Source organism: Rousettus aegyptiacus, unplaced genomic scaffold (assembly GCF_014176215.1).
Source record: "Rousettus aegyptiacus isolate mRouAeg1 unplaced genomic scaffold, mRouAeg1.p scaffold_m13_p_4, whole genome shotgun sequence".
NCBI lineage: Eukaryota > Metazoa > Chordata > Mammalia > Chiroptera > Pteropodidae > Rousettus > Rousettus aegyptiacus.
Window position 1 is genome coordinate 148,244,021 of NW_023416307.1, and position 20,632 is coordinate 148,264,652.

Here is a 20,632-nt window from a genome sequence, read left to right on the forward strand (position 1 = left end):
GGAGAAGTTAGGATACCCGCAATACCTGACTTTCTACACTGAGATAGTTTGGTTAATGCCATAAGAAGACCTCTTTGGGGAGAGGCAAGGGCTGGTTATGAACCTGACTTCTGGGATGGACCCGACTGACTCTGGGATCCCCGGCAACCATCTACCATCCTGCGTGTATCTAAATGAATTTTTCTGAAGGGAAGATCCACAGCATTAATAAAGATTCTCAGGGCCACTGATGCCTGGAAGATAAAGGATCAGTTCATAAGACATGAGTGCAGGTTGGAACTCTAATTTATATGCAGAATATGCAATTCTACTTGATCCTAACTCAACTGTAGCTGGTTTTGTCTCAAGGAAAACTTGATAGCTAGCAGATGACCGTTCCCTCCCACCTCCTTGAAAAGCCTCCTTGGCTTCCAGGACTTCACATTCCCTTGGTTCCTCCTGTCTCACTGGCTTTGCTCCTCTCCCCAAATTCTCCAGAGCCCAGGGTCTTCTTCCTCCCGCCCTCCGTCTCAGACATCTCAGCCCGACTCATGTACAGCTGTATATTCAGTCTGCGTTGAATTCAACAAGTACTTTGCACCCACCGTATGCCAAGCACTGGCTTACTGTGGGGAACGGAACAGACAAAGACATAATAATTTCCAGCCCTCGTGTAAATTCTGGTGGAAAGGGACAAATAAATAAATAAGGAAAACATATAATGTTACATGATGGTACATGCTGTGGAGAAAAACAGAGGAGGCGAGGGGCCGCGAGTGGGAAAGGCTGCAGTTCTAAGTAGAGGGGTCCGACAGGTCTCACTGAGGCCTTCGTTGGAGCTGGGAGACCAGAGCTGTCTCAGGAGTTTGTAATGTGATCTTGTTCACGCACGAAGCGTTGCCAGGTCAGTGTTTTCTGATTCTCTCTCCTTGATTTTAGCCCTGCTCAGTTTCTTTCCTTGGAAATGCCACCCCCATGCTGTCCCTGCCTGTGTCTAGCTCGGACATCCAGAAGTCGGGGGGTGCGTGCTTTTCAGCACTCACTCTGGGGGAGCTTTCCACCTTAAAGCCAATCACTCACGTCACTGGCAACTGTTGATAGTAACACTGATTTTTAAAGCCGGCTGTTGGTGAAGGTACATTTTGCATGAGAGACATCCTGAGTTTTATTACTTAGTTATGCACAGAGAGTAATTGCAACAAGCTTGCTGGAGGCCAAGACTTAACCTGTACGCCAGCCAGGCCTGGCACTCCAAAGTGAGCCAGCAAATAACCCAAAGCAAAGCTGAACAACTCACTTGTTTTGCAACGTCCGCTGCTCCCTCCCGCCAGGTGCATACGAGTTCTTTTTTCCTTCTCCTTCATTTCCGTAGAAATTCAAGGACTCACCCTATACCAAATCCACACACATCCTGGGTGGGATGTTCCTGCTAACAAGAATTCAAGGCTTAGGGACCCTCCCCAGGATGCAAAGCCCTTGAATGATATGCAATCTTTTTCTTGATATCCTGCAGCTTAAATGATGTCATGTAAACTGAACTGCTAATAATACAGCTTATACGACAAGGGGATGAGAGAGAGACAGGGGAAAAGGGAAACCCCTCTCCTGCAGGAAATGGATTTCCAGCCTTGGGGTGGATTTGGGGATTGCATGATCTAACCCTCTGCCTCTTCAGAATACAATTAAGTATTCTGAAAATAGAATAGTAAAACAGAACCGTGTTTCCAGCAAGTTCTCTTTGTTGAGCCATTCTGGTATCCCTTGAATTCCAGTTTTTATGACTATCCTCAATTTTTCATGCTCTAATTTCCTCAACCTTTTCTGAACTAAAATGGAAAACAGTCGCCTAGCTCCCTCTCTGGAGAAGTCGAGCTGTCACTTACTCATTCTTCCCACTTCTCTTTCCCAAAAGATCACAGTTCCTTTCATTCTGTTTTTCCCATCCTAGGTCATTCTCTGCACTCTCTCCATATTGTCCAAATAAATACAAATTCAGAACTGAGCACCAGATGTATATGCCTCTTTATCCAACCTCTCCTTATCACAAACTGTTATTACTCAGGCTCGGAGGATCCAGTTTACCGTTTGAGAACTTGCTGATTAACTTCTGCTCCTAATGATTTCTCTGTGAGGCACCCTGAGCTTCTCTGTAAAGAGAGCAACAGGGAGAATGACCAAAACCATGAAGTCCAAAACCCTGCGTGGTCTCCCACCCACCTTTCCAGGCCAGTATCCTCTGCCAGCCTCATCCTTGACCTTGTCTTCCAGCCGCTCTGGAGCATGAAGGCTGCTAAACCTCCCTTCGTGCCTCCTGACCCTACTGATGGATTCTCCCTCCCTTCTGGCTGTGGAAAGCCCACGTGAGACCCAATGCACACATCCTCTCTCCCCTCAAGACCTCGCAGATGCCTTCCCAGAGAGTCCGCCCCAGGGTCTTTGCACCTGCCTCTGCTGAGTACGCTCTCCCCCAAGGTCTTGGCATGGATGGCTCTTTCTCATAATGCCGGTCCGAGCCCAAAGTTCACCTTTGCAAGGTCTTCCCTGACCGCATTAGCGAAAGTTGCAAACCTCCATCAACTCTCTATCCCTGTGTGTTATTTTCTTCCTATCACTGGCCACTGTCTGAAATTACTATGTTTCATTGCCGTCTACGAGATGGAAAACACCGTGACAGTAAAGGTCACGGCCGCCTTGTTTCCTTTGTGTCCCCAACACTAATATTTCTTTCTGCCTTAAGATAGGTGTATGCTTGACACGTGGACACCCTGCAGCACTTGTAAGGAGCACCTCCTAGGAACTAAGGAAATTTGCATTGAGTTAAAATCCCCAAGTAGAGCGCTTTTGACAACTTCCCCTTAACCCAAATCCGAGGCTGCCTTGATTTCAATGTGGGAATAAGTAAGAAGGTAAAGCCGAAATGAGGGGCTGAATCACTTCTCAGAAATAAGGGCTTCTAAGAGCAGTGAAAACATTCTCATTCTCTGTCTCTCTTTCTCTCTTTCCCTCTTTCCTCTCTTTCCCTCCTCCCGCCCCCCAGGAAAATCTGCTGATCTCAGCAATGGCCTCAAACCACTTTTTAAAAATTTTTCTTTCTGCCCATATCTGAATGTCAGCTGACTAGTCAAGTTCCTGAAATGGGTCAGGATTAAGCTGGCTTCAATTTTTTCCTCAACAGAAGTCAAACACTTAAAAAGAGGGGTGGTGGCTGATTGAATTCTGGAACGAGAGTTACGGTTTTCCCAGGTCGTTGGGTCAATTTTAGATTTGGCCAGAGGGACAGCTTACACTCAACACGCACCCTGTGGAAGGTGGGGATGAGCTTCAGCCGGGGCTGTCCGTGCACGGTGTGGTCCGAGCTGCCCTTTAACCTGTGTGGACAGGGCCGATGAATCAAGCCAGCAGCGCTGTCTCCCTGCTGGCTGAGGGCGCCCGCCGGCCTTACCGAGGAGCCCGGGTCCCCTGCTCCCGCCGCTGTGACATCTGGAACCATTAAGGCTCCCTTGTGGTGTGTGGGCCAGCTGGAATGTCCCTGCTTAGTTAGGTACCTGGCGTTTTCTGGCCTTAAACGTCGGTGATTACGCAGTTTACTTTCCTTCATTCTTTTTTTTTTTTTTTTTTCATTCCTTAAAAGCAACATGACACAGAGCCCTGTCATTGCAGGGGCGATGGGCTGTTACCAAAGTCGATAACAGGAAATCTCACTGAGGATAAACAGAGCGCATCGGTCATTGCTGGGGAACACATGGTTCTCATTTAACCTGCTGAGGACTAATTGTGTGTGCTTCGGAAGCACAAAAACAGGAAAACTCCCTTCTGATAGACACACCAAGTTTCTTCTGACCCAAAAGAGCTTTGTCAACATTGTTAGACGCTGAGAAGCAATTATCTCCCTAGCTGTCGGGGAGCCAACTTCACTCACTTCTCCTTAATAATCTAAATTTATGACCTAAAGCATATTTCAGGCCTCCCATAAAGTTTTGAAACTTTAGACTTAACGAATGTCATCTAGGTTTCTCTTTTCACTGCTCTGACGTATATACTCTCAAAAAAGGAGTCTAAGAGGTTAGACAGATGGTTACACATGAAACATGGCATCCAGAAAAAGATTATTTGCCTTTTGATAAAAGGGTAATAATAAAGTGTTACATCTTATAAATGCAGAGATAACTCAGTGAATCATTAGGTGTGCTACTTTATCTTTTACCATAAGATGGGTCCAAGAGCTAGAACCGGAATTTAAATAAACCAGTACCACTCCAAGAACGGCATTGTGTCCCATAGCAGGGCTACTGGCTCATTCATTATCCAAATCAACGGACCGTTCAGCTTCTAAAATGTTTCATTATCTGGGGAAGTAAAATTTTTGGCATGCATGTCAAGTGCTCAGATAACATATTTCTGTCTCACTTTTTTTTCACTAAAGAGACTCTGACCGCATCTGGAAATTCTTCTGTGTTGCTGCTTCTCTGAAACTACATCCCATCTGTATCACTTTAACTCCAGTGAAAGGCCGTCCCCACGTTCGGGAAATGGGCCTCGCCTGGGAGACTCGGAGAGAGTCGTGTCTCTCTCTCTCTCTCTCTCTCTCTCTCTCTCTCTCTCTGAGTAAATGTAAATGAATTCTGTTTCACTGGTTGTGGCCTGCTCTCTTGACTTTGCAGCATGTTGGCCTGTCACCCCCCAAGGGAAAGGGTGCGGGGAGGAGTGGGGAGGGAACCACATTGCTTAAGCCAAACCCTGGAGCTGGTGGGGGAAAAAGTCTTTAGCTTGTATCATAAGAAGTTAGATATTTAATGAGATAAAGGCAGACTCAGAAGTCGATTGTGCAGTGGATGGTGCGCTCTCTGTCCTCTGGAAAGTTGGTGTTTTTGTCCCTTTATCTTCTGTCTCAGTTTTGGTCCCAGTGACACCCTGATCTTTCAGCTCTAGAATAACTTTTCACAGTGGGGATGGACTTAAGGGACGAGGAAGAGGGTTGGGGAAAGCAAGTATTTTATTCGGAAGATAATTTTCAATTAGAAATCTAGACAAAAGACTTTTCCAGACTTTTTAAAGTTACTCTCTTCCACTTTCTGAAAATTAAGTGACACCAGGTCCTTCTTAAACGTCTTGCCCTTCCTGCTCCATCCCCAGCTGCAGGTCTGGCCGTGGCTGTTGCTTATAGGCTGCTGTTATGTGCTCTCATTTACCCTTTTCAATTAAAAAACATGGCTCTTCATTTGAAGATCAAGGGCTGGAAGGACTGTCCAACTCTAGAGCTTGATGTGAACTTATCTTGTAGTGCGATCATCAGAGTGCTGTTCTTCTTTGGAAATCAAAATGTTTTCTCTTTTTGTCTGTCTGTATGAACACATTTGAGTCTCTAGCTACACACGTGTATCAGAAAATAAGAACTTTCTAAAACTGGTAAATAGGGGGACCTATTTCACAAAGCAAAAGAATCCATACCTCTTCAGAGGGTCTACCAAATGACACCTTTGAGAGCGCCTTCCTTTAAATGATATGCATACCCACAAAAAGTGTGTTTCAACCCCTTGAATACTTCAGTAACGTAAAGAGAGGCATATCCATGATCTGGACCTGCCCAAGGTTGTGACCACTATTTCTCCACCGTTATATTAAATAGTGCCACTGAAATTAAAAAATTAGGGTAAATAAATGGATCCACCCCTTCCAGGCTATGCTAGGTCAGCATTATTACAAAGGCTCGAAATGAATGATGATATATGAAAATATTTATCTTAGGATTTATGGTTAAAATACTGTCATCTTCGACTGTTCTTTGGGCAGTACAAAGAAACACTCAATAGTAAATCATAGAAATGTGATTTAACATAAGGCACAATATAAAAGGCTCTGTAAGGCTGTTCATCACAGTTTACATCCTGCTGAATGGAAAATATGTAGTTCCTGTTTACCTTTCTTGTAAACATCATAGGTCGGCCTTATTTATCGGTTGGCATCATTTCTCAATCATTTTATGAATGCTACTTTTATTTCAAACCTTAGAGTCCTCAAGTTAATGTCACCAAAGCCACTGCGGTAAATGTCTAGCCCCCCATGACAGAAAGAGAACCTATTGTCTTCCGATACCTTGGTTCCGAGAGCAGGCAGTAGGTAATTGAATTAACAAAGTGGGCGTTCAGAATATTGCCTAGATTTTCAAAGTCGAGGGGCACGTGAATTCAGAGGAGCAGGTGGTAAGCCATGGGATGGATCACGTCAGCGTAACAGGATGTGGAAAAGTGGCCCGAGGATGTCATAGGGAACATAAAGTCAGTGATTAACATCAATTAACGCGAAACAGATGTTACTCAACAATGAACCTGCGTCCCCTTTAATCCAATGCCATAAACAGTTTTCAGATCAAACTCCCCCCGAGAGTGATTCCAAGCCTGGCTCGAGGAAAGCGCCACTGTCATTGAGTCCATTCCTCTGCTAAGTTAATCTTCCATTTCCCTTTTATTGGCTGTATACTGCATTCAAGGTAGTGTACTTTGTACATCAAGTCAGGGACACTTCGGTGACCTTTCCCATTCCCAGAATCCAACCAGCTGGAGTACAGTCAAGGAATGGGGCTGATTCTGGTCGAAAGGGGCCATCTATGCCTTACCCTGTTAAAAATATACCAAGGGTATCACCTGCCTCCGGTGAAAAGTGTTTCCTTAATTGGAGACACATTAATCCTCCTCCTAGGTAGCTGCTCACCCTCCACTGTTTGCCTACTAGGTCCTCCTCCTCATCCAGGCCCACCTCTCCTGCCTTATTTCTGGCCACTGCTGCCAACATTCATCCAGTGCTTGAGCCATGTTGAACTCCTGGTCCCGCCAGACTTAAGTCTACTATTTGCGCGTCCACGCTTTTGCATGTGCTGTTCCTTCTTCCTGGAACTACTTCCCCCTTCTCTCTCTCTACTCTCAAGAAGTTCTCTTTATTCTCCAACGTCCACCTGAAGTGCCACCTCCCTGTCAGGAATGCAGACTGTGACAGGGGCTGACTCGTTGGTAGAGGGAGAAATTTGTAGACGAACTTCATAATCACAATAGGAGCCCTGCTCTGAGGGCTGTGAAGAGATAATGAGATGATGGCCAGGCATGTGCGGAGCAGAGGCTGCACGGCCTGAGTGTGAGGCAGGTGGAATGGGGCAGTGAGCATCCCGCTGGGGATTTTGAAGAAGCCACTCCTTATAGAGGCAAAGCTTATAGGTAGGTACGTGACGGGTTGTTTAACCTCTCTGGGCCTCAGTGTTCTCATCTCTAAATTGGGAGTAAAAATTAGGGAGACCAGATGTCCCAGTTTGGACAAGAAATTATATGGTCACCCCACTAATAGCGGTACCCTCTGCACATGGGTGTTGTAAGGGTTCTGTATGCCACAGCTCTCTGAATAGCTCCTATGTTAGCTAGTATCATTCCCCCTTGTGTCTGAACTCGGCGTAGAGATGAGGCCTTCAGCAGTGAGAATGGGCTTCCAGGGTTATGTGCTTGGGGCATGAGGCTTAGAAAACAGGTGGGAGGACTGTTCTGCCCCTCTAGTCTGCATTAGGGCTGCTGTGTCCTGGGGCCCCGGGGGAGATCTGTGCCCTCTCTCTCACTCTAGGTCCATAAACAACCCCGAGGTACCTATGCAGGCGCCTCTCCTGAGGCTGCACCGTTAGCAGACCACCCCAGCCCAGAGAGGCTTTGGAAGAAGCCGTAGACATTCCTTTCAATGATAACATTCTGAAAAAAAAAAGGCGGGTTCTCCTTTTCCATGTCATACCCCCGGAATCCGCCCTGATTCATACTTCAACCCTAGTATTTCATGGAGCGAAGTCTTGCCAGACCACCTAGCGTAGGCAAGGGGTACTTCATCCTAGACAGGCCTGGGACGTTGGAGGCCTCTGACCACAAAGGTTCCCCTAACCGAGGCTGACTTAGACTCTGCCACCAAGTGATGTCCACATTCTCCTTGGGCTCCTGACGATTTCCCAAGTCACCATTATCTCTTGGTTTCAACTTGCACAATGTTTTCCTTGGGGCCGGGACAAGGGAAAGGGGGAGGCCAGATGCCAGCAGACAAAACCCACAGTGGCTGCCTTCACAGAATTCAGCCTTGACACTGTGTCCCTCACTCTCTTGTCGTTTTCTTATTTGGTGAAGTCCTATTTTTCACATTCCAACAGACATGGACCTCTTCCAGCTCCCAGAGGTCACAAGAGATAAGTAGCCATGTCGTGGGAAGCATTTGGGCTCAGTAGTCTGGAAAATTGATGAGAAGGGAGTGGGCAGAGATGAGCAGGGGGCAGTGGCCACGGAGTCCTTGGCCAGCCTAGAAAACTGAGCTGCTGGACTTCAGTGCCGTGGTGCTTCCAGTGTCTGTTATACAAGAAGAAAACATTACTTCCCCTTGATTTTGAGCAAAGAGGGTGCTTAGAACCCATTGGGGGTGGGGGCGCTCAGCAACTGTTTACCTACGTAGTGTACGACAGGTGGCCTCATGCTCCGATGAAAATGCGGAGATGGTCCTCAAAGTGTGGAATTAGCAACTGAGGCCAGCCATAGTGCCCACAGAGGCCACCGTCCTCTCTTTACACGTGAGGAAACCGAGGCCCTGGGGACCCGAATCGGCATAGCTCCCAGGAGGGAGAGCTGGGGCTGAGGCCCAGGACTGTCGAGTGTACATCAAGGCCATCTTTGCCACAGGATTCCTTCACTGGGGGTCACTTACTGCCAACAGCCAACCACATGACCTTGGACGCATCACAGAACTCAGGGCCTCTGGTTCTTTATCTGTCACTCAAGGCCACAGGACCACATGAGCTCAGAGCTGCTTTCCAGAAACAACATTTCAGAATGCTCTGTTCGCCTTCCAGCCCGAGACAGCATGGGGCGGCCTGGCCTCCCGGCCAGCAGGCGCTTTTATCTCCCGTAGTCTGGGCAGGAGTTGTTTTTATCCTCACAGTGGCAGAATTAGGTCAGAGTAGAGGACTCTGGGATTCCTAGACTCCTAGGCTGGTGGTTCCTTCCTTTTGACTAAGGTCAAAAGAGGAAGGGATGGTTTCCCTCTACCCCTACCCCTCCGTGAGTCCTGCCCCTGCCCCTGCCCCAGCCTCTGCCTCCATACCTGAGAGGCAGGGAGCTGAATGAGTCACTTACCAGCTGGGGGACCTCAGGCAGTCCTATGACCTCCCCTTGGCTCTCATTTTCTCCATCTGTAAAATGAGGATAGTAAGAGCAGTCACCTTGCGGGAGTGAGGACTGGACGACTTAATGAGTACATAGCTCTCAGAGCCTGGCGCACGGGTCAGGGCTGGGCTTGTGCTGGGTGTGGCTGGGGCCTTCGCACACGTGGACGGCCAACACACACGCAAATGCTTCCCTTTCACGGCGCTGGCCGGGACCACAGCTTTAACTGAGGGCGCGTCGGCAGCAGCATCAGCTGGTCTGAATCAGACCCACACAGCACCAAGCAACCTTCAGTCTCCCTTTGAAAGAGGAGGACCACCCCAAACCTCCCGGAAAAACGCCGTTGGTTCGATTGAAGTGATTCCCGCGTAACCGCATTTGGGAGCACAACCGGCTGAGATTTTCATGCACCACAAACGCCGTCTCGGCTTCCCTTCTCCGAGGGGACAGCTTCCACTGGGACAGATCAAATGTCACACCAAGTCACATCTTGTTATCATCATCATCCTGTTCACAGGCCACTCAGAGACTCCCAGGAGAAAGAAGAAAACTCAAGTTCTGAGCCGGGTCTTTGCCCCGCCAGGTTAGGGGGCTGAGGCCTCGGTGGTTCCTCGCCCCTGTGCCCGGCTGTTCCCAGCTCCACGCCCTTCTGTGCTGGGGTCTCACAGGCGGCGCGTAACAGCACCAGACCTCACCCCCGAAGCACAGTAGTGAAACCAGCCGAGTTGGGACTCTGCTCCCACACTTCCTCTCCCGGCCTAGAAACCCAAAGCGCCAGTTTGCAGACCCAACCGCCACATCCCCGACTTCAGTTAGGATGGACGCCTCCTCCAAGACTCAGGTTCTGTTCCTCTAAACCCAGATTAAAATGTGCTCGGGAGGCCAGAACCGATCGTCTCAACCAAGGAGTATGTATGCCACAGGGCTGCATACAGAAGGACCATTTTTCCAGTGGCCTTTCAGCAAATACCCACTCCAGAAGGCAAATGGGAAAGTAGAGACTTACATGCTTCAAAGTGAGAAGCGGTTAAGAACATGAGCACGCATCCAAATTCTCAAATGCTCAGTGAGCAAAACATTTTCCATCTGCCATGTGCTGTATATGCCTAAATAGAGGGCGACTCCCAGATAACCCAATCCCTGGCTTCACTTATGAGATCAGCTCTTTTGGCCAACTTGAGAGGAATCTAAGCTATAGTTGCCTTTGAGTTGGGAGATGGGAATTGACTTTAGGAGGGGCCCGAGGGAACTTTCTGGAGCGGTGGACATGGTCTGTACCTTCACCGTGGTAGTAGTTATGTGAGGGTGATTTCATTTGTCAAAATTCATCAAACTGTACCTGTAAGCTCTGTGTACTTCAGTGAATGTAAATTTTACCTCAGTAGAAAAATTAGGAAAAACGAATTAAATAATACCCACTTATAGTATTTAACCTAACCACGTAGTTGCGTTCAGCAGTCTCTTCTGCGAGTTCTCTCTTGCATGGTTTCCGTTATCTACGGCGAACCACGGTCTGAAAATATTAGGTGGAAAAATCCAGAAATAAACAATCCAAAAAATTTTCAATCGAGCACCGTTCTGAATAACATGATGAAATCTCCAGCTACTCAGCTCGCATTCCGCCCAGCACGTGAATCACCCCGTGTCCAGTGTACCCCCGCTGGATGGGCCCCTGCCTGTTAGTCGCCTGGTAGCCATCTGGGTTATCAGATTGACTGTCACGGTATCGCAGTGCTGTGGTTAAGTCACCCTGTTTTCCTTAATAACGGCCCCAAAGCACAAGGGTAGTGATGCTGGCAATTCAGAGAAGCCAATGAGAAGCCCTAAAGTGCTTCCTTTATGTGAAAAGGTCTGTATGTATAGGAAGAAATGTAGCATATATAGGATTCAGTACCATCTGTGATTTCAGGCATCCATTAGGGGTCTTGGAATGTAACCCCCATGGAAAAAGGGGGAGTACTATACTTAAAATTATAAGAATAATGTATTAATTTATACTACTTCTCCCATTCACGTATTTCACGAAATGATTTTATGCAAATGTACATCTTTTGAGGTCAATCTATATTATTACTAAGCCACTTTTTAGTTGAGTTTTCCAGAGCACATCGTCTTCAGTTGTCTTAATTTATTTGAAATGCGAAACATTTCGAATCCATGTTTGATGCTGAAATTTTATTACAAGACACAAATACCCATTTGTATAACATTGTAGCAGATGTATTTCCCATTCGTCTTATAAGTAATTAGTCATGGTCCTCACAACATAAGCAACTTACGTTTTGCCTTCAGTAATGAGTTTTAACATAGTTATCACAACTTACGACTGCACCCCAGGGATAATCACCAAATCTGTGTTAAATCTCATTGCCGTCTTTCCATTGTTTCCCTCGAGTGACCTCTAGAACCATCCAAAACCAACATTGATTGAGACCATTTCAGGCTGGCGTGTCTTCCCAGATTTTGTGGTTCAAATAAAGTAATTGAGAGAATAACAAGTTATGAGGTACTTTTTTTTAAAGAATAACAAGTCATAAAACTATGAGAGATTTGTAATAATTTTCTAATAATTAATTTGACAAAATATGCCTTCATCTTATTTTCAGGCGTATACCATGTGATAAATCCTGGCATATGTACCCAGACCAGAGATGAGGTCAATTTAGTAAATTATGGGGTCTTGTTTTAGAATTCATTATTAAAAGTTAAACATTGTTAGCTCGAGTTAGAGGTTTCTTTATGCAAAAAATGTTAAACTAAATCTTGTTTCCTACCATAAATGAGAAGTTGAAACATTCTTCAGTAAGTTCAAACTATACACTGTACCTTACTCAAGGGCATTAAAGTTAGGAGAGTTTACTTTAAACAGATGCTTCTGGTTAGAAAGTGGTGGGATTGTAAATACAACCTTAAATTCTGAATTACTAATTATTAATTTTGCAGCTTGACCTTAAATCACATCCAGTCTTTAGCTTCGACCAGTGTGATACGATGATGTACAAAGAAGACTTTGTTTTTTAAACAATTCCTCAGTCTAGGCATTAAGAATAGTGTTGTTCATAATGAAATCAACATGGAAGACTACACTGATTTGGTGGGGGATGGGGGGCGGTTTGCTTTTAATGTTGCTGTTGCTCAGCACCATTGCTACTGCTACCAGAAGCAAAATCATATCATTCACCAAGAGCTCACTGGGCCTATAAGCTCTTGTATGATGCAGCTCGGTGCAGTGGCTACCCAATTATTTATTTGTTCGTTTGTTTTGGTAGCAGAACCCCAGTTTTAAATGATATTGTGGTTGAAGCTCTATTCAGAGCAGAGATTGGGGCCCAGAGCAGTCCTGCTGGATCCCTTGAGAAGAGCTGACTACGAAAGGGTTTGACAGCACCCGAGGGCTTCTATGGGATACAGTTTGAACACCTCTGGCAATGTGTCATGCCTAAAGGTTTGGTCTGGGATCAAAACTTGGGTTCTGGACTCTGCTAATGACTTAACCTGAGTCTTATTTTCCTCATTGGAACATAGAGCATGAATGCTTATCTCAGAGCGTTGTAAGGATGCTTGTACATGTGCTTTGGAGACCACGAAGTATAGGTTTATGTTGTTTTATGATTCTTACTGTTTCCTGGACACATCTTATTTGCATGTTGTGTGCCACCTCGTCTCGATTAAAGACTAAGAGTCTACATTTTCTATTGTTTGTCCTTGTCGATGCACCTACCTCTGCCTTTCAGCTTTTCAGCCATTATCGTCCACTGGAGGATGGACAAGGGGGGAAGCTGGCTTAGGCTCTACTGCGTCCACCTCTGTAGTAAGGAGTTCCATGCTCATGATCCGTTCCTGGGTGGACCACTCTGACAGATGTCCTTTTCATTTTCAGGTGGGCCAAGAGAAAGGAAACTGTTCTTTCCAGAGAAACCCAACCCCCTGCATCATCCCTCAAGAACAAGAAAATATCTTCCATACCATATTTGCTTTTTTCACGAAGTCTGGAAGAAAAGTCTTGGTAAGGATTTGCTTACTGGTTGGGACAACATGGGTGGTCCTCTCCGAGAAGGCAAGTGCGAGAACGAGAGGCCAGTTTTCTGTTTGGTGTTTATTATTTCCCAAATCTAGTTTTAATCACTTGGCTTAGAAAGTCACAAGGACTGTGGTCAGCTCCTAGTTTTCAGCCTGAGGTTTCAAAGCATCGAACTGATATTCCAAGTTCCATTGCCTGGCAAAAGGAAAACCTTTGCAACCCACCAAGCGTGAAGGAGTAAAACATTTCTTCAACTAGTAGGAGTCTAACCAAGAGCGATGGTTCTTGAGCAACCACTTTGGAAAACTGCTGGGCAGTATCTATTAACACTAGGAATTCCACTCCCAGGTATAAGCCCAAGGGGAATGAGTCCTTGTGTTCCCCAAAAGCCAGGGACAAGAACCACAGCCATTTTATTATCCCAAAAGGTGGGAACCATCCAGATGTCCGTCAACAGGAGAGTGAGTAAACGATTATGGTGGAGATATACACTGGAGTGTTACAGAGCGATACAAAACTGCTTCTGCACACAACATGAATGGATCTCACTGACATATGTGTAAAGAAGCTAGAGACCGAGCACACGTGATATAATATTTCACTTTTGTGAAGTTCAGAAATAACAAAACTATCAGTGGCCTTGGAAATCAGGTAGTGGTGACTTTTGGAGGACTATCAACAGGAGGGGGCATGAGAGAACCTGCTTGGGTCCTAGATGTGCCCTACGTCTTGATCTGGGTATAAACATGTGCAAAAATATGTCAAGATGGAGCCTCCAGATTTATTCTGTTTAAGTCAAGATACTGCAGGTGAAATCATATCCTTTTCCAAAGCTTCTTTTCCTCATATCTTTGGTTCCATCTCGTTAGCTCCTTATTTCAGACGAGGCACATTTCACTCGCTTTTTTTTTTTTTTTTTCCTGTAGAAGAAATAGGACTGTTTGGCACTGGGAATGTTGGGTTTTTTAACTTACGTCGTGCTGATGATACAACTATTTTTAAAAGCTCTTAGAATTGTTAGGTGTAGTGATATCTAGTTGTTTGACAGATACAACTGCACATCTGACTGAAATTTCATCCCACACATGAAACATCATAAAGGTATGTGTGTATATTTTGGATCCTATAATACAAAAGAGAAGAATTCCTCTTTTGTCATTTAACTTTGGAATTTAGGTTTCTCTTGGTGATTCACGTATTTTCGTGTTCCAGCATGTGTTTTCCTTTACTCCTGTGTTGTCTGCAGTCAAATGACTCGGTAGCCCTCTAATTTGCCCTACCTAAAAAATGGACGTGAAAGTGTATTCACCACTGCACAGGCAGAAGTTACATAATGCAGGAAATACATCTTGTGTTCAAAACTCAAATATGTAAATGTGTTTTTTTAAAAAAAAAAAAAAAACAATAATTCCTCTTAGCAAAATCCAATTTTTTTGGTAGGGTAGCCAACGAGCTGCCTTCTCCCAGTTGTTTGACTTGAAGGCACGTTCTGGCGCCCACTGAGTGGGAAGTCCCTTCATCGCCCTCTGGTGGCGAGAAGGAATGATCGCATCTTCCTGTGGACTTCCTCTGCCTGGAGTTGTCTTAGTCACCAGAATCGAAGCACATGGAGCCTTCTGCTCCATCGGTTGCTATACATCTGTCTTTGTCCTTAATACTATGTGACAGTTCTCTGATTTTCCTTCTCAGGATTGTGAAAAACCAGGAATTTCTTGCCTAACAATGCACTGTAATCTGAGTGCCCTCGCTAAAGAAGAAAGTCGTACCATAGACATTTACATGCTGCTGAACACAGAAATATTGAAGAAGGTAAGTCCCGAGGAACTGCACTCTCACGGTTTATTTAAAAGCATTTGCATTGGTTTCCTCATGAAACTCTGCCTGCCCCTTTGAAAACTTTCCTGGCGATCACCATTGGTAATTCTGCTGCTGGAGCATGCCGGGGAAAATACCAGACCCTTGCTATTCAAAGCGCGGTCCGAGGACCAGCAGCATCAGCCTCACCTGGGAGCTTGTGAGAGATGTAGAACCTTGGACGCCACCCCAGACCAGCTGGATCAGCATCTTCATTTTAACAAGCCATTTTGTTTGTGCTTTTTTTTTTTTTTTCTCAGACATTAGCTTGCCTCAGAATCACCTGGAGACCTTGTTAAACTGCACATTCCTGGGATGGAGTCTGAGATCTGCTTTATTTTTGACAGGTTCCCAGGTGATGCCAACACTGTGAGTCTGGGGACCACGTTTTAGACAGAGGTTGGCAAACCTTCTCTGTGAAGGGCCAGTAGTAAATATTTTTGGCTTTAAGGGCCATATGGTCTTTTGCCACTGCTCAGCTCTGCCATTGTACCGTGAAAGCAGCCATAAACAATACTCAAACAAATGGGCATGGCCAGTTCCAATAAAACTTTATTTATAAAAACAGGCAAAGGGCCAGATTAGACCCATGGTTTGTAGATTGCCGACCCCTTGTTTAGATGACACCTTGTTTCAGAGAAGTCCAGTTTTTGAACCCCAGATCAGTTTGCTGTTATTAATTTGTCAAAAGTGGTTTATAAAAAATGACTCTCAGTCAGTGAATTGGTAGCCCTTAAAAAAATCACGCAAATTCACTATGATTTACTTTGACATAAGAGCTGCTGAGTATAAAAGACTACATCCAACAAAACACTTTAAAAATAATCACATATGAAGATAAAACAAAATATGCATGTTAGCCACAGAGACTCTATTTATTTTTCTTCGGAAAAACTAAACTTGTCAGTTCGTAATAACCTGTCAGTGTATGAATGACTATCTTTAGAAAAATCATTCCAGTGTTATTTCTTAAATTAGGCATGGAAGTAGCATGCTGACCTGAGTCGTCACGGCCCCTGGGGAATACGGGATGTTTTCCCCCATTTCCCGGGCGTAGCTGGTGCAGCCTCCACACACCGGCAGAGAGCTGCATACAATTCTGCTGTCCTTGGAGGGAAATCGGTTCGGGGCAGGTTGGGCTCACACAGCAGAACTTCCCTGTCGTGCCTCGGCCTCGGAAAAGGACAGTGTCGGGAGAGGACCAGGCGTGAATTAGAGCACCACTGGCCGTCTTGCCAGTCCAGAAGGGAGTTGGGAAGCCCCGCATCACAGGAAGTGCCTTCCTGGCATGGGTCCCCAGGTCAGGTTGAGGGACTGTGATTCCGTGTGCTTACCCGGCCTGTTCATGTTTTTGACAAACGGCCCTGGTGACAATTTTATTCCTCATGTCACACTTGCCATTGTCAACAGAGCGTTTTCCTAAGCTTGCACTTCAGTCATTTGTGCTTAATTTAATGACAGTGACTCAGACCTTCCTTGTACACAGCAATGTGGCCTGGTCTTCTGCATCTCTCTCAGCAATCAGTCTCTTGACTCTTTGCCAAGAAACATGTCCCATTGACTGCTATCCTCATGGGCCGTGCAACCCAGTCTGCACCCCAAGAGCGCAGAAAGCCCTGGGGTCTTATGTGGGTGTCAAAGGGTCATTCTCCTTGAAAGTGCCCTTTCAGCAGAAACCGGCAAAAATTCCAGGTGCAGAGGAAGGCCTAGAACGAGGCTGACCTGGAAGCCAGATGGGGCCCCGGCTGCTCCTCAAGCTCGAAATGCCAAACGTGGGTCCCCCGGAGGCCAGCCATGACCTCCCTTGGAGAGCAGAGAAGGAGATGGCTCCAGGAGCCCTCCCTGCCTCCCCAAGGATGGGGGACGTCACCAGCCTTGTGGTTTGCCTGGGTCTGCAGTGTGTTTATTTTCCTTTGACCTCAAAGTCAGGCCCCAGAGAAGGAAATTTGAAGTTTTATTGTTTTGACCTTAACAAGTTTTCATTTGAAATGTAAGATCTGACTTTTTCACTTATCAGAGAATTTAGATTTCTTTGGAAGTGTGCTTTTACAACCACGGGGGCCTGTCCTGTGGCAAGCTCCTCATCTGCTCAACCTTTAACTTTGACAGTTAGCATCATTATCACTGTTATTATTATTGTCATTACTAATATCTAAGATGATGATCGTAATTATCCAAGATTGGAAATACAGCATTTCGTGACACATAAAACCACAAATTTATAAAGCAGTTAAATTGGTAGAAGATTACTCACATAGAAAATGGTTTACAAAATTATTTACTGGCACAATTCCTTTGAGGGACAAGCATTCTAGAACCATTGAAAATATGTTATATTGCTGTTTTTAAAAAGAACGGTGCTTAGCGCATAATTCCCAGGTCAGGTGTACAAAGTGGCATCCTGCTTGTCCTCCCAGGATGGTCTTTGGGGTTTCTTTGTCAGAGGTGAGCAGAGTGCCCCCTTGGAACTGTTTCCTAAAGAAAGAGTCCTCCGCTTTCATTTTTGGGGGTAGGTTTAACCAGAAGTGGGTCAGAGCTGGCATCTGATACATAACTCCTTGCATGGCAGGCGAGCTGAGCAAATGTGGGTGGGGACGCTACAAGTCACCTCGCTGGCAGAGCCCCAGCCACCAGCCCAGGTCGGGTGCTGAATGCTCCTGTTGTCTGCCCTCTGTTTGCACCACGAAAGCCAGGCGGCCTCTCCACTGTCCATCTGTACCGCCGGCTCAACGTTCTGGCGTTTTCCTAAGCCACAGTTTTGCCAGCCCCCCATCTTTTTCCAAGTTCCTTCTCCATCCCTGCCTTCGAGCCATTTTCTCATTCTCTGAATCAGTGCCTTTGAATCTGAGCCCACACCGAGGCCTCTGGCTGCATCTGGCCGGTGGGCGCTTCCTGAGTCTTAGAGGCGCCCGTGCCCAGCCCAGAACCCTTCCTCTTCTGGCCATAGCCGACTTTCTAAGCCAAGCGCTTTCCCTTTCCTCATCTCTGCATCAGGTCCCCTCTTGCCAAGTTAGATGGCTTTGAACCCCAAACAGCTTCATATAATAGCAAAGAAAGAGTTAAAAGTAAGTAGTAACTCATGCGAAGGGTTTGAGGGTTGTGGTCAAGGCAGGAAGACGCTTGAGAGATGTAAATCAGATGCCTTCTGTGGAATGCCAGGCCTGGGTTTGTTTCATGCAATTAAACAGCTTTATTTATTCTCTGCTCCTTGTGACTATGTCAATGTCAATATCCAAATATCTGGCTCTTTCTTGGAAATCACAGCACAAGCTCGCATGTGTTGACGATTGGCAAAACTCCACACTTTTTCCGCATCCACCATGATAGGAAAGAATTCTCAGGCGAGCGACTAGAGATCTCTATTTATGTGGGTGCCAGAGATGGGAAGTTTCTGGTTTTGTCGGGTCCACTTGGAACCTCGGAATTCAGTCCTGCCTGGTACCCAGCCATTTTCAAGGCCCAGCTATTGTCACCGAAAGATCTTACAGTGAATTGTGTTGTTTCCTCCACAGGACAGTTCCTCCGTCATTCAGTTCATGACCCGCGCCAAGGTGAAGGTGGACCCTGCCCTGAGGGTGGTGGAGGTAGCCAACGGGAACCCAGAAGAGATGACGGTGAGTCAGCGTCCCCTGGTCCAACCTTTCTCAGAGGGTGAGAGAATTTGGGTGACTTGGTGATGGCATTTGAGGGTAAAGATGGTTCCTGAGCCAAGACATAGGCTTTGTGGTAGGCCCAAGACCATGCCTGTCTTGGCGTCCAGGCCCCCGTGGAGAGCCTCTGAGGTCCACTCTCATTGTGACAACATCGTTCTTTAGGATTCCATCGTTAAGTGAAAGCATCCTGCTGTGACCAGCCAAAGGAAAAATAGTCCACAAGCGCCTTTGACAAGGCTTGGATTTCCACCCCAAAGCCAAGCCTGTTTTTATCTTCCTCAAACTCTCCCCTGAAACCTCTGCCTTCTCAGTAAAGGTGCTCCATGGATAAACAAACAATGGATAAAAACAAGTTGTTTAGAAAACTTAAAGAGGTCACATCCAAACTGCCGACTCCTAGAACCTTCTCTTTCATTCTCTACCTACTCCCTGGTTCTCCATAAAGTGCAATTGGCACGCAGGCCTCGGAGAGATGAGAGGTTTGCAGCAGCCAGGAGACTTGGTGTGGGAGAGGCTGGAGGGGAAGTGCGGCCTTGGAATTTTACTGCCTTTTCCTGTGTTTCAGGGGTGGGGAGAGGAGGCTCTTCCTCTGACACCCACACTCACATCCTAGGCAGACGGAAACGCGAGGCAGCAGTCTATTAACTGATTTTGCCCATGATGCTCCCTGTTAGCATCTCCTTCCCTGGAATTTTCTTTCTGTCAAGGGTGACTTTACCCCTTCTGAGAAGGGTCAGTGTTGCTGAGACATGCTTACAGAAGTGGCGAGGTGATACGGATTATTTACTTAGAAAGAAAAGATCGTTCACCTATTTTCTGATAGCAGAAAATGTGGAGGAGATACCACATGTGGAACCGTTAGGCTGGGGTCGGACCAAAGCCCGCTCTTACGAGACCCTGGCTGGGAAGGATTCATGCAGAAAATAAGTCTCCGGGGACCTCGGTGAAATCTCAGTCATGCTCCTGTGGGTGGTGAGCAGGAGGTGAGAACATCGGCCGGGACAGAGTGCATAGGAACCTGCGAATGGGCGAGGATGGGGTGCTGAAGATGCGCCCGGGCCTGGGCCTGGCGCGCTCAGTGCAGGGAAGGGCCGGCCGGGGCACGGCTTTGCCTGCTCTGCGCCCGCTGAGGACTTGTCCAGGCAGTCACCTCACTAACAGGAACGGAACGGAATGAAGAGGAAAGACGCTGGAAACCTTTGCTACCAAGAGTCCGCGTTCCTGGCTGTTTCGCTGCTAACTCGTACCTTCACCCGGGAAGTGAAGGAGAGTGGGGGCTTCGCTGCTCGTAGTCACAGCTCTGGCTTAAAAGGTTTATAGAACGAAATGCATGCCCTCCAGGAGAGCTCCGGAGTGTTCTCGTAGACCACGGAGTTCCCAGATAGGAGCTCACGGAGGTAATTAACACGTTTCCTAAAGGTAGAATCCCTTGTGTAAATGGGGAAAAAATGTTATTTATCTATATATATGTCACTGGGAACATTGCTTTCAGAGCACGGAGCTGCAGGATCCAGGAAGGACACTGCTTAACATCCCATCACTGGCTTCTGAGTCATCTGCACGCCCCCAAAATGCCACTTCCGTTAACTGCTGTTTCATTTCGAGCACCATGGCGATATTGTCATTATCAGGAGTTCTTTGGAAGAAGCTTTCATTTCAAACTGATTTTTTTTGGACTCCCAAGAAAAGGAGTAACACCCATCATAACTATAACCCCGCGATGTCCCCTTCTTTCCTCCTTTTCGTGACTTTGCCGTTTCAATCCACAAGCTCAGATGAAGTGCTACAATCTGTTCTCAACTTTCCTGGCAGAAAAAAAAAAAATGTTTCTGAGTAGGAAGGTTTGCCTTTTAGAACAAACACGTTCTTCCCTGCATGATTCTTCTGAATGCCTGGCTCTCTGTCAGCCATCCATGAGGGTGGCCACCAAATTTAAATTAGGCAAAATGTCACAAGAT

The 20,632-nt window shown here is 46.4% G+C and overlaps 1 protein-coding gene across 2 annotated transcripts in view; it reads left to right on the top strand.

Annotated features, from left to right (window-relative positions):
* The window catches only part of ITGA9 (integrin subunit alpha 9), a 286,264-nt gene that overhangs the window by 239,386 nt on the left and 26,246 nt on the right, over window positions 1–20,632 (top strand). For both annotated transcript variants that reach the window (XM_016123918.2, XM_036219043.1), the window contains 3 exons: window positions 13,027–13,152; window positions 14,857–14,976; window positions 18,534–18,635. In XM_016123918.2, the coding sequence (XP_015979404.2) occupies window positions 13,027–13,152; window positions 14,857–14,976; window positions 18,534–18,635 (348 nt within the window). The remainder of the gene's footprint in view (window positions 1–13,026; window positions 13,153–14,856; window positions 14,977–18,533; window positions 18,636–20,632) is intronic.